Source organism: Petaurus breviceps, unplaced genomic scaffold (assembly GCF_028583685.1).
Source record: "Petaurus breviceps papuanus isolate PSGF00001 unplaced genomic scaffold, PetGlider_PUasm1.0 187, whole genome shotgun sequence".
NCBI classification, from domain to species: domain Eukaryota; kingdom Metazoa; phylum Chordata; class Mammalia; order Diprotodontia; family Petauridae; genus Petaurus; species Petaurus breviceps.
Genome location: NW_027185799.1, coordinates 25014814 through 25029740, shown reverse-complemented (window position 1 = coordinate 25029740; position 14927 = coordinate 25014814). Strand labels below are relative to the sequence as shown.

Genomic DNA, 14927 nt, shown 5'->3' with positions numbered 1-14927 from the left:
GGGGGGGGGGGGGGGGGGGGGGAGGGGAGGAGGGGGGGGGGGGGGGGAGGGGAAGGGAGGGGAGGGGAGGGGAGAGAGGGAGGGAGAGAGGGTGGGCCAGAAGGGATGAGCAGAACTGTGCAATCTTCTCTTTCCCCTGGAAGGCAGCCACAGGAAGCTCCTAGTCCCTCACCCTAATAACCTGAACAGGCAAATCTATTCAACTGATTTTCTTCACACTCTCAAGATTCTCTGGCTTGCTAGTCTACTGGCAGCAAGCAGATATGGTTGCTAAGCAACGCCTTTACCAGGGATTTGGGAGTAGGGGGAGGGAGGAAGAAGGAAGACAGCCTGAAACTTTCAGCAGGTGAAGGCTGAAACCGTGCTGCAGACATTTGGGTAATTTGCAAAAATGTTTTATTCCCATCACAAGTCTTGAACTGAAGGTTTAAAGGTGTGCATGCCATTCTTTACAGCAGGAAGGGGTGAGGAGAGAAAGGATCAGAGCAGAGTATCCTTAGATTGCCAAAGATTAGATTCACTTGCTTATACAAAGACTCCTTAAATTCATGAATTAGAGGAGGGAATATATGCTAATCATCTTCATCATGTTTCTCTAAACTGGAGAAGAAGAGGGGGAAAGTCAAGGGGCAAGTTGATCCAGGGCCAAAGGTCCTTGCTGCCATTTTCCTATATGCTAGTGTGGCTTGTTGCTTTCTAATTTGGGGCCACTTTCCCTAAACCTTCTCAGTTGAAGTTAGGAACCCAAGGAGAAGAGAAGGCACTCTCAGATGTCCCCCCCCTTTCTTGCCCTCTTCCCTCATCCCAACCCTCCAGTAGTAATTAACAGCAGGAACTGTGCTCACCATGGCTCTGAGATGAACAATGTCAATACTCCCATTTTTGTCCACCTCCACTGGCTGGATCTTCATCCCTGCCATGTGGGCACTTGCAGGGTTCGTACCATGTGCAGATTTAGGAATAAGGCAGACCTTAGGAAATGAAAAGTATGCAGAGGGGAGAGAAGAATGAAGGTTTTAAAAAAGCTTCTAAAAAAAACCTATAACCATCAGTTTTATAAAGCAGTAAAGCAGTAAGAATGAAAATTCATCCAGATGTGCCTGGCACAAACAATAACTAAATGAACACTAAATACTTATCATTGTTGGTTTTTTAAAATTCCCGAATAGCCCATTGAATGGTGTCTTATAATGTGCTGTAAGCTATGAGCTGATAAGCTTTCTTGCTTGCAAATTGTTCAGAGGCTAGAGAAAGGAGTGGTTTTTGTTTCAGATCCTTCCCCCTCAATGTTTTATTTTTCTTGAAGACAGTGCAGATGTTCAGAATATTAGCACAACTTCCCCTCTCCCACTCACCCCATTCCCCATCCCCCATCCCCAAACTGTCAAGGCCTTATTTCAATCTTGTCTTATGCATAAAACATATAAATACAATGGAGGTGGACTGAAAAACAATAACTTCTTTCCCATCTGAGTTTTCTGGATCAAAAGTCTGTTGCTACCCCAGGGAAATGAGTCAGCTGGTTTTCCATAAGTTCAATTTAACTTTTTCAAACATTACAGTGATAGAGGTACTCTATAAACTCAATTAATCAGAAAAACCACAAGGCCACAAGCAAAATCTTTCAGACGTAAATGTCAAATCCATTGTTGCTTGAAAAGCACTTCCTGTTTTCTAGGTTCATATAAACACTAGTTAACCTAGGATGAGCTGAAACTTATGAAAAAACAAGGCAGAAAACAGAGAATCTTCCAGTTTCAGCATAGTAATTATTTAATCAATATTTATTGAACATCTACATTCAAGGCATACAAATGAAGCTTCGTAACGGCCTTATTTGCAACCGCAAAACAAAACAAAACAAAACAAAAAACCCTGAAAATCAGCAGTTAGGGAATAACAGAATTACAGAATATGAAAAGGAAGATGATTGTGCCATAACAAAGGACTATTTTGAAGAACATGAAGACATATGAAAAGGTTGTAACTACAGAGTGAAGAATCAGAATATACACTTTGATGACATTAAAAGTAAGACTAGAGGAAGGATCTACAATTTCAGCCATGTAGGGATCTTCCAGTGTGGGAAATTTCTCTACAGTACGACTCTAATAGGTGAGGCCCAGGGATCTGCTGGATGTACAAAGAGATTAAGTGATTTGTCCAAGATCACCTTAGATCACCAAGATTTAGCATCAGGGACAGGATTTGAATTAGGCCCTTCTGATCTAGGGTCTTTGGAATAACTCCCCAGACCACTGACTCTATTTAGATCGTGGATCCTAAGGACTTTGTCCAGGAGAATAACTCACCAAGATGGGTTTTACCATCACCCCCACCTCCAGCCACTAACCAGCCACTGGTTGGACAGTTAAGCCCTGGAGCTCCAGGAATAGCAGCACCCACCCCTCTCACCACTTGTCCAGCCCTGCTTACCAGTCTGGTATGGGGGCATTACATTTCTCCTTTAGCACCCTCATCAACACTTTTAGAAATAACTAAGACTTTATTAGGTTCCATTTGGGGACAACCTTTATGGAGCCAAGATCTAGTAACGGCCTTTGAAGGCAATGTACCCCAATCTCCTCAGCACCCACAATTACTTCCAACTTAAAGAAGAATATGCTCATTACTACAATCCTTGGCACTATCATATGTTCCGACATCAGAAACAGAAATGGTTTACGAAAACTGGCACTACACAGCATGTATTACCCTTTGCTTTGCTGCTATAGCCTAAGGACCCGTTGCTGGGTTTTTCCATCTGACTCTCAGCTGAAATCCCCCACCCCTTAGAGTGGGAAAAACTGTTTCACATCTCTCTTTGTATCTCCAATGTTTTGCATAGCCTAAAAAAATTAATGTTTTTTCATTCATATGTTCCTTCCCTATTCCAAGGTCAGTGTTCTTTCTACTGCCTCTCAGAATATGAATAATGATAGCAATAATAAGGGCAATCCATCCAGTTGTGGCATCCTGGATAGAAGGCCAGCTTTGAAGTCAGAATATCTGGGTTCAAGACCAATTCAAATTCTGTTACTACTAGCTCTTGCAACAATGGACAAGCCTCACTTTCCTCATATAGAAAATAATAATAATGTGTATATAACATTGCAGTACCTGCCTCACAGGGACGTTGTACAGCTCAAATGAGGAAATACATGCATATTATACAAATATCAATTAGTTATTAGTGTTTTGAATAGAATCTTTCAAAAATATGGTTTATAGAAGGCTGGGCTTGGACCCCAGAAGACATGGACTTTAATCCCACCCCTGACACCAGATATGGGACCCTGAACTAGGTTTGAGTGACCATGGACAAGTCTTCCTCACCTACAAACTAATAATAATGCCTGTGATAGCTACTTCACAGCTCAAAAAAGTTAATGTATGTAAAGTGGTTTGTAAATTTTAAATATAAATATTACTATTATGACTATAACTGTACCATTAACTATATTACTATTACTATAACAACTACTACTATTTAATTCCACCTCTTTAACTAGTAACTGAGCATTTGACTCAGAATGTATCAACGAAGGGTGTACTGGTAAATGTTTAATAACAGGTTCACAGAAAGTAGATGGCAGGGGCAGCTAGGTGGTACAGTGAATAGAATAGCCCAGGAGTCAGGAGGACTTGGGTTCAAATTCAGATGCATAACCCTGGGCAAGTCATGATCCCATTGCCTCAAAAAAACAAAACAAAACAACAAGTGGATTGTACCTTTTTTTTTTTTAACATGTTAAATAATTAAACCAGATTAAATAGATGAATAAATAAATGTTGATAAACATTTTCTCTGTCACTTTCTCAACTCTAGACAATCAACAAAACAAGAGGAAGCCCTGATTTGTATTATTTCTAAATTTCTAAGGTATAAATGCTCACATTGAAAAATTTTCAAGTGGCTCTCCAGAGCTGTTCTAACTGGGTCCAGCACATCCCTGGGATATACATGCATACATACATACGTACATATACACACTCACATACAAACCCCCTCTATTTCCCCAGAGATATTTAGAAGGAACTTGCGTGGTTCCCTAAGTCATACTCATTCCTACTTCATGATCTTACAAAGGAAAGATATATTTCTTTGGAGCCATTACAGCATGCTGTATTAGAACTGCCTATCAGAGAAAAAAAAATCCTCCCCAGCTGCATTAGTGCATGAGTCCTTCCTTATCTTTCCCTTTGACAACTAGAAAAGCCAGCCTCAAATGGAGCCTTTGATCTAGAAAGGACCACAGACTTTCAAGCTTATTACGTCTGTTTTTACAGAGAGTAGGAATTGTTGCTGCTTTTTTTGCGTTGCAATATAAAACATCATGTTCCTAGAATTGAGGAGACAAAAGACTGGATTTCTCTTACACGTGACTGAGAATAAAATGGAACCTAATAAAGCCTTAGTTATTTCTAAAAGTGTTGATGAGGGGTGCTAAAGGAGAAATGTTATGCACAAAAAAATTGTGGGACCACAAAAGGTGGAACAAGGAAGAAAGAGGAAGGGCAGGAGGTCCAGTGAGTCATAGGAGATTTTTCCTAAATGTAATTACGTCATGCTTCAGACACAAACTGGCTTGGGGTAACCCTGAAAAATGACTTCACCTCAAAATGCCTAAGGCAACTCTCGTAAGAGCATAAAAATTACTGAATATGTTATTCACTGATATTCCTTTAGACCAATGAAATCACAAATCTGGTTTAAAAAAATTTACAAGAAGGCCCTTGGTTTTCTTTCTTCAACCTTCTCTTTGGTTTGCCCAATTCATGGACATTCATAGGTATTTGTGTGGTGTTAGGTTAAGTTTCGTGAAAGTGTGGTGGGAGCACGGAACATGGTACAGTCTACAGGGCAGTGGGTTATTAGGCAGAAGATCTCGACTATTCCCAGCTCTGTCACTAACCACCCATATGATTCTAGGCAAGACACACCATTCCTGATTTTCAGTTCCCTCACTTGTCCTTGGGGGAGGAAGGAGATTAGATCTAAGGTTTTGATTTGCTTTGGAATTCCCTACTTAGAGCTGTGCTCTTGCTCAAGATATAAAAAAATCCCAAATTTGTGACTTAAAAAAGTTAATCAAATTTGGAGAAATCTTTAACCTCTATTCATCAAAAGAGAGTGTTCTGTTTGCTTTTTACCTTGCTTTTTAAGGAGAAAGTTTCTAATTCTTTTAAATGTCAAGCAAAATCAACTATGAAGGGAATAGTAAGCAAATCCCACCAGAAGTACACGCACATTGGCATGCACCCTCCACTCACTATTGCCTTCCCTCTATCAACTGCCCCAACACACCATCGTTTGTAGTTCCATTCATAATTCTATAGAAGTTCTAGCTAAGAATCACTTACAAAACGATCCTACCTCTCCCTACCACATCTGAAAACTTTGGGATATACAATCCCCTACCAATTAGATATACAATCCAATTGCTATTGTGTTGGGGATTAACTAAATTCACAGAAGACTTTAGCACCCGCTGGTCCAAACAACAGTACCCCATTGTTATCAGCAGCTCCTACACAATGTTGGTCTCACTAGTTCCAAACATTCACTCAGGATAGCAGGAGGCCAGAGACACATGGGAAGATCAACAAGGCAGGATTAGCTCAAAAGCACTCAGAACAACAGCAAGGCAGAAAATACAAAAACACGTTCTCTTTCTGCTGAATCTGTGGGTATGAGCCTCACCTACCAGGAAGTGACTTATTCATTCCTTCATTCAACAAATATTTGTTAAGCACTTATTACATACCCAGAACCATGCTGGGCAGGCACTATAAAAGAAGTCCAGAGGCAGCTGGTAGAATTTTGATCTGAATATACATTCTTCAATAGGGCCCCATGAGATGTTTGGGAGGCAAGCGCCACCACCCCCCAATTTCATAGATAGGAGACTTGGAATCACAGAGGGTTGGGCAGCTTCATCCCTTTGCTGCCCCCTCCCCCTCCTCCCAAGTCTACCCCTTGTTCACACTCACAATCCGGTGATGCTGTCCTTTCCTGTCTAAATAAGCCTTGATTGCAGTCAGTCCAGTGTATTCTCCCTGGGCTCCACTGCAAAAAAAACAAGGAGAGAGAAGAGAGGTCAGGCTTCAGGTCTTTCTCATTTGCATTAATTCATTTAATCTTTTTCAACACAGTTATATCATGTGGGGGAGTACTGTCATAATAATTCAATAATACCACCTCACGGTATTCACAGGTTATTTAATGGGACAGCCTCACCTATCTGAAAGCAGAAAATAACCTAAAAAGATTTTCCTGAGAAACTACAACAATCAGTAACGGTAGAAGTCCCTAAAGAGCAAAAACGGGGTGTCCAGAAAGTCTTAGTGCAGTTTTAAGACTATTAAAGTTCAGGCCAGGGGCAGCTAGGTGGCGCACTGAATAGAGCACCAGCCCTGGAGTCAGAAGGACCAGGGTTCTAATCCAGCCTCAGACACTTAACACAAAAACTAGCCATGTGACCTTGGGCAAGTCACTTAACCCCAATTGCCCTACCAAAAAAAAAAGATTTGCATTTGGGGCAGCCAGGTGGTGCAGTGAATAAGAGCGCTGGCCCCAGTGTCGGGAGACCCAGGATCGGTTCCGGCCTCAGATACTCGGCACCCACACAAAATAACTGGCCGTGTAACCTTGAGCAAGTTACTTAACCCCAATCATTTAAAAAAAAAAAGTTCGTCACTCAATGAACTACTGACTGTTGTCAGAACATATTGTGAACATCTTATATCACCTCAAGGACCCAACACAGTGCTCTGCATATAATCAGTCAATCAGCCAACATTTATTAAGATCTTACCATGTTCCAGGCACTGTGCTAGGTGATAAGAATACAAAAATAAAACTGAAACAATCCCCCATAAAACAAGTTTGTTGAATGAAAGTGTTAGTTGATAGCTACTTAAGGTGTGATCCTTCCCATAGACATATAGATTTTACAAAGGCAGATGGCAGGGAGGTAGGTAGGGGGTAGCTGGTAGTGGGCCACCCATCCCAAGGGCCTCTGCCTAATCCTATAGCCAGCCCCAAGCAACTAAGGCAGGGCTTAGATAAGCCTCCTCCAAAGCTCAGAGCCCACCATCATGAAATGTTTTTCCGGAACACTTAACGGATTTGTTTTTGAGACCCCAACACTCAAGGGAGAATTTCCCAAGATAACCCTGAGCAGTCGACTCTCTTAGCTTTGGCATCATACCGGAACCACAGCAATTTCTATCTAAGTGACCCTCACATCACTACTCCCTCCCTCCCCCCCTCCATTGGAGAGGGAGTGAATTCTAAAAGGTTGCTGAGTCCTGGTTTAAATCCTGGATTCTGTCATGCCCTTAGGAAGACAGCAAACAGGCTCAGGTCTGTAAAAGCTGGTCCACGTGGTAGTACTGAACTTGGAATCAGGGACCTGCCATCAAAGCCCAGCTCTGTCATATAGTAGCATATGACCTTCTAACAACAGCAGCCACCATCACCATGGGAAGGATTATGACCCCCGAATAGCCTACCTTACAAGAGTGTTGAGAGGATCAGATGACGCAATGTCTGTAAAGTGTTTTGTTATTCTGAAAGCGCTATGTGAATGTTAGCTATGATTATGATAATTATCTATCCAGCTCTCCAGTCAAGATGGCAGTGACTATATATAGAACACCTCTCAGAAAACAACAGAGAAAAAGCAAAGGGAAGGGAGGAGATGGCTCCCCCCAAGACACACAAGAACATAAAAAGTAGCTGACCGTTAAGGACATAGGGACAGTGTCTTATCCAAACCTTGTATATCCTCCAGTGCTTTGCACAACTCTCTGCACAAAAAGATGCTGAACCAATCAATCAACCAGCATTTATACAACAGAAAAGAAGCCAAAATATGCAATAAAACTAGAGGATAGTCCCAAGATTGAATGCATTTAAAAATAAAGTGGGATTATTTTTCATTAGAAGATACCTTAAGAGACTATCTAGTTCAGTTTTCTTTTTACAGATGAGGAAACTGAGTTCTCCCAAAAGGCACTTTCCCCAGGGTCCTACAGCTAGTCAGTAACGACCGGGGTTTGGACCGACATCCTCTGACTTCAGATCCCATGCATGTCCCACTAGGATGTCCCCAAGGATTTTTTTCTAAATTGTTCACAAAGAAGTATTTTTTTTTTAAGTTCTGGTCCTAGAGTTAGAGGCCAAATGATAGGGATAAAGACAACATCCTGAGGACATGGAACTAAGAGCCTAAATAGAGAAAGGAGTTGGAAGTACAAAGCAGCTCAGTCACAACAAAGACTTCTCTTTTTCAATCAATCACCATTCATTAAGTGCCTACTACATGCCAGACACTGTGTTCAGCACTGAACAGGAGTTTTTCTTTGTTTTTGCTTTTCCCCTGAGTTTTTCATGTGACTTCTATTAACACTCCTTTTGCTGAGAAGCTGGAAAATTGAGCTAGACCAAGAGAGAACTGGGGATGAGAGGATAGGTAAAGAACCATGCACAGCCATCCAAGAATGAGACAGTGAGAAGGTATGGTCCGTTAAAGACTGAAATGGAAATGCTGGATGCCTTTGGCCTTAGACACTCATAAACTTAGCAGTGTTTCGGCTTCAAAGGTAGAAGGAAGAATGACACCAATTTCAAGTGAAATGTGAGATGCTAAGGTGCTGAAGAGTCTTTTGGAGGGGCTCATAGCTCCACCTACAGGGGGATAAAAAGTGAAAAAAAATTTACATAATCACAAATAGGAATATGTTCAGGGAAAATTTTAGGGATGTGGAGGGAGTAGAAAATAGAGTAGCAACTTTAAAAATAAAATAAAATGGTGAACCTTTTCCTTTAGGCTATGCTTTCCCCAAATGCATTCACTCTAAAGTACAATATTGTCCTTCTGTAAAGAATGAGATGACATTTAAAGCATGAAATAGAATGCTAGACTTGGAGTCAGGAAAACTTGGGCTCTAATTCCACTTCCTGGCTCACTGGAGACTCACCATGGGAGAGCTTCAGTTTCTTCATCTATAAAATGGAGATAACAATTATATGACCCACCTCAAAAGGATTATCGTGAGGCTCCAATGAGAATGTAAGTGAAACTCTTTGCTTTCAAATCTTACATAGTCAGTTATTATTGTGTTATTATCAAGCAATCATAATTAAAACACCAAAAATATGAAGCAGCCTGGCCTAAGTGGAAAGTTTACTAGATTTGAAATCAGAAGTCTGGAGTTTGAATCTTGACTTTGAGATTTGCTACCTGTATGACCTTAGATAAAGTTCTCTCCCCCTGTTCAAATTACCATATATTTTATATAGATATAGATAGCTAGATATATATATATGCATTAACATATGTAATATACATGTGCATTAACATTATATGAAATATACACGTAGCATATGTCATATATGGCTTTTTACTACATTTGTATTATAAATTGTATTTATTATAAATACATTTATAATTTATTATATATTATATTATAATATAAATTTATTATGAATACAAATATATAGGTATATATGTTTGGGCATATGTGGGGGGATAGGTATATATGTGTATAGGTTATAGGAATATATGTCTGTGTGTCTGACATTATGAGGCATGTGGTTTTCTGTTTACATATTGTATCCCCAGAAGAATGTAAGCTTCTTGAGGGCAGGGACTATTTCTGTTTTGTTTTTGCAATCCTAGCACCTAACACATACAAAATGAGCACTGAACAAAGGCCTGTTGAATTGAATTCTATCTATAAAATGAGGGTGTGGGGCTAGCAGAAGCTCTGGAACCTATGAACCTCTGTATACTTAAATTTCCCATAATTAATATAATAACAGAACTATCATCAAACTCTAATTAAATCTTTTCATGATATGCTTGGTGGAAGCCAGAAGCCAGGACTGGTTCTGGACTTTGATCTCCAGGCCTTTGGCATCATTCCACCCCCAGCCTCCACCTCTGACACTAACGTTTATTGGCATTCATCTCCTCTTTCGAGTCTTTCCCCTGATTACCAGCCCTCTTCACAATCCCCCTATGAGAGAGTAACTGTGAACTGAGACAAGTTTGCATCTTATCCCGTGTGGGAGCCTTTGCTGACAGATACGTCTTATTCGATGTCAGCTCGTATAAGACAGGCAGAGGCTGCATACGTGGCCATCTGTTGGGGCTGCTTTTTGGAGGGGATTCTGGAGTTGGATTAGATGGCCTTTAAGGTCTGTTCCAACTCTGAGACTGTTTGGTTCGGATTCTCTGATTCTTTCAAACATCTCAGTTTGTAATTTTCTTTGAAAAAAACAAAAACAAACACCTCCATCAAACACCCTCTTCAGTATGAGTCACTCACAGAAGGTGTTTACTGCTGTCTTCTCTTCTGCCACAAATATTATCCCTTAATTATATCACAGATTTCTAAAGTGGATGAGTCTGCTTCCACACCACTCAACACAGGATAGACCATTTAGGAGGAATGGCAGTAAGTATGAGCAGACGGTTTAGGCGAGTGGGACAGGATGACAAACAGAATGTTAACTCAGTATTCTTAGACAACTCTTTCCACATAGCCAGCAGGGACTACATGTGATTTCTAGACTCGAGTTCCAGGTGTCTAGGTTGGCAGAAAGAAATACATTTCCTTAGCTTTCCTTTTCTTGGGCTTTTTGGCCCTCAGATACAGATGGAAATAAATGGAAAGTCTAGAAGCTGGTTTCATTTTGATGCTATATTTTAATACCTATTTTACCACATTGTGGGTTCAAGATGACATACTACACCATTTGATGTTCTCTCAATTCAGCACTCCACTTTTGACCTCTTCTCTACGGCTTCTTTCTCAGCTCTGCCCTTCAGAATTTTCTACTTCCTTCAATACTGAGTTCAGGTTGCAACCTTCTCTATAAAGAGTTTCCTCATACCCCAGATAACAACACTCAGTTTTCCTTATACTGTATTTATTTATGCAAGTGTTTATCCCTTTAGTAGAGGCATTGTTTGCTTTTTGTCCCTGTATCTCATGGTACACATGGTAGCAGGCTTTTGGTAAATGTTTGTTGAGTGATGGCCCTACTACTCCCTAGCTATATAACCTTGGCCAAAACACTTAACCTCTATGGACTTCAGTTTCTGCTTACAATTAGGGTGTTGGATTATATCATCTCTAAGGATTCTTCCAGCTCTAATCCTATGACCATCCCATTCCCCATCCTTGCATCTTCATGGGAAAGAAGGCTCATCCTACTACAAAGCTTCACCACCTTCAAGTGAGATGGAGACCAAAAAAACAACCCATTTTTCACACCCAAATCATAATGATGAGAAGGAAGTTCAGAGATATAGAAATCAGTTTCCAGTTCATTCATCAATGGCAAGGCCAAGAAAGGAGTAGAGATCTCCTAATCACTAGGTAGCCCTCTATCTGGTAGGAAGTAGGAATAGTATGACCTCTATGATTCTATGAAAGAGTAAAATTTCATTGACCACAAGCAAGCAGATCAGAAATTGATGGCTCCGTTGAGATCTCTATTCCAATAAGGCACTGAAGATTTGTCCATAGTTAACCACTAGAGGGCAAAGTCTCTTCATTTTTAGTACACATGAAAACAAGTTTTTAAAGATCACTGATGATTTGAAGAGGAGGGGGCTGGGATGGGGTGAACCCCAACTTTGACACTTGCTAGCTTTGTGAAATGTCTTTCTCTGTAAAACAGGTCATACTACCAGTACTCCCTACCTCCCAAGGTTGTGGGAAGAAAAGCATTTTATAAACCTTGCAGCCCAATAGAAATGTAAACTAATCTAATTATCAAAAATTCCATTCTCTGGATGAGCAGTTTCTTTTGAAGAATAACATCGCACCGCTAATACACTGTTGGAGTTGTGAACTGAGCTGACCATTCTGGAAAACATTTTGGAGCTATGCCCTAAGGGCAAAGAAATGGAAATGGAAAGGATGCTCATCAATTGGGGAATGGCAGAACAAGTTGTGGTATGATTGTGATACTATTGTGCTATAAGAAATAACAAAGGGGATAGTTTCGGAAAAACCCTGGAAGACTTTAATGAACTGATGCAAAATGAAGTGAACAGAACCAGGAGAGTATTGTACACAGGGATAGCAATGTTATAATGATAATCAACTGTGAAAGACTTAGCTGCTTAGACCAATACAATGATCCATGAGAATTCAAAAGGATTGATTATGAAAAAATGCTATCCACCTCCTAAGAAAGAATTGACGAACACTGAGTGCAGACTGAAGCTGATTTTTTCCACTTTATTTTTCTTGCTTTTTTTTAAAAAAGCTAACATGGAAATGTTTTGCATGACTTCACATATATAGTGAGTATCATATTGCTTGCCTTCTCAGTGAGTTAGGGGGAGAGAATTTGTAACTGAAAAATACAAAAATATGTAAAAAAGTAAAAATCGAGGAATATGGAGGGGAAAAATAACATTGTAAACCCCTCTTCCCCTCATATCTTGCCAAAAAGCCAAAATATAGAAGCAATCAATTGTAGGAGCCAAATAGATGATCTGGGTTCTAGGTCTGATTTCACCATTATACCAGCCATGTAAGGAAAAGTAAAACACAAAGTCATTTTTCTTATGCCTTTCATCTGAATCCCTGGCTTCATTGGACCATTCTGCTACTCAAGGTAGCTTAACATAGGAAACTGATCTCCGTCCTTGAAGCAGGGCGATTGTTTTAGAATTGCTGGGCATGATGAGAAGGGCCTACGGCATTAGCTCATACACTGATAACTTTCTCAGCTTAATCCCTTGCAAAAGAAACAACTTTCTAAGTTATCTGGAATTTCTAATCATAAATCCAGGACATCCTTGCCAGACAACATCATAGGAAACAATAAAGATCAGATAATGGGCCTTTTTCATTTTGCAGACAATGGAGGTGGCACCTGAGATCACACAGGTAGGTGTTGGGAGATCCAGAACTACAACCTGGATTATTTGTGCTAGGAGAGGAAGCATGGGGCACAGAAAATAACACCAAGACAGGGAATCAAGAGTACTCAATTCAAATCCTGACCTTAGTACTAGCTGAATGGACATGAACAAATCATTTAACCTGTTCTAGCCTCAATTTCCTTATCATTTTTAAAAATGGGATAACAATGCTTGCATTACTTTCCTCATAGAGTTGCTAAAGTACTCTATTAATGATAGCTGCCATTTGTCTAGCATGCTAAGGTTTGCAAAGTACCTTACAGACATTAATTCACTGGAGCCTCATAATAGCCCTATGAGATAGAACTATAAGTATTTTTTTTAAAGCAATCAGGGTTAAGTAACTTGCTCAAGGTTACACGGCCAGTTATTTCTGGGTGTGGTGCTGAGTATCTGAGCCCAGATTTTGATCCAGGTCATCCCAACACTGGAGCCGGTGCTCTTATTCGCTGAGCCACCTGGCCACCCCTAACTATAAGTATTATTAACATTTTAAAGATTCAGTAGCCAAGAGCTTCAATATCCATGGTCAGACTTATCCATAGTCACCTAGCTAGTAAGTCTCCAAAGCTGAATAAAAACCCAGATCTTCTTGCATCTAGATGAAGCCTTCTATCTGCTTACAACCCACTTCCCCTCTATTAAGATCAAAGGATCACAAATTCAGGAACTGAAAGAGGGCTTAGCCATTATCCAATTCAAATACCGTCCCTTCCTCTAATGACCTCTCCCTAAACTAATATTACAGATGACAAAACTGAGGTCCAATGGTTTTGGATGAAGATGGGAGGAAGAGGGTGAACCTGTGCTTTCACTGGTATCAGGAATTCCCTTTATTAGTGTGGATTGGCCCCTTTTCTCTGATTTATTGTCACAGAGAGGTTAAATGATATAATTGCTAGTTATTATTGTTGACCCACTAGGTACAAACCAATGACAGTCTCCCAAATTGGATTCTTATTGCCAAGTCACATCACTGACAAAAAGGAGAAAAAATTCACTCACCTGTTAGGTTGGAAGGAAACTTTGTCATAGCCTGTGAGTTCACACAAATCCTTCTCCAACTCTCGGAAAAGTTGCTGATAACCTTGAGCCTGGTCTAGAGGCACAAAGGGGTGAATGTTGGCAAATTCTTTCCATGTGAGTGGCTGAAGAGGAGCGGAGAAAACACATGTAAATTATGATTCTCTTTAAACCCTATATTTATATACATATATGTGTGTGTGTGTGGAAATTTTCTTCCTTTGCAGTAATGGAAAGGTATATATACCCAAGCACCCATAAACGACAGGTCATTCTGCAGGCACTGTTTGCACCCACTGCAATTTCTTACCTCCTTTGAGTGAGTAAACATCAGTAAAGAGATGAGGAAAAATCCAGGGAACTACCTACTAACCACAACTATTCTTTCTACTTACATTTAGGTTTCCCTGAATATATACTTATTATAAATTTATTATAATAAAGTATTGTGGTTATAAAATATTGTAATATGCAATTATGACTACATGGTTATCATAACACTTGTTAAATTAATAAATATATTGAAGGGAGCTCCTCCACCTCTGAGACTTTTTGGAATTAATGTGCTTGCAAGGCTGCAGGAGTGGATAAAGCAAACACTTGTGTTGATATAGCTTATAAATACAGCCTCAAATCACTACTCTCCTGACTGATTGAGGAAGAAAGCTTTACAATTCTTGATAATACCTGGAATTAATGAATATACATTTGCAAAATGAAAGCCTTTAACAAGGCAAGTTTACATATATAATCTATAACAGTTTGATTGCTGTCTTGGGGAGGAGGAGGGGAGAGAGGAAGGGAAAAAAATATGGAAGGCAAGATGGCCCAACAAATAAACACTTAATGAAATCGTTCTACTTACTGTAAGTTCAGATGAGCTGTTGAGCTTCATTGTACAGGATCCCTTTAAGAAACACCCCCCCAGCAAAAAAAAAAAAAAAA

The 14927-nt window shown here is 40.0% G+C and overlaps 1 protein-coding gene across 1 annotated transcript in view; it reads right to left on the bottom strand.

Moving 5' to 3' along the window:
- GLDC (glycine decarboxylase) overlaps positions 1–14927 on the bottom strand; it is a 114149-nt gene that overhangs the window by 32314 nt on the left and 66908 nt on the right. The window contains exons 14-17 of the mRNA XM_069090759.1: positions 14848–14889; positions 13965–14107; positions 5995–6070; positions 846–971 (exon numbers count right to left, since the gene is read on the bottom strand). Coding sequence (XP_068946860.1) covers positions 846–971; positions 5995–6070; positions 13965–14107; positions 14848–14889 — 387 coding nt within the window. The remainder of the gene's footprint in view (positions 1–845; positions 972–5994; positions 6071–13964; positions 14108–14847; positions 14890–14927) is intronic.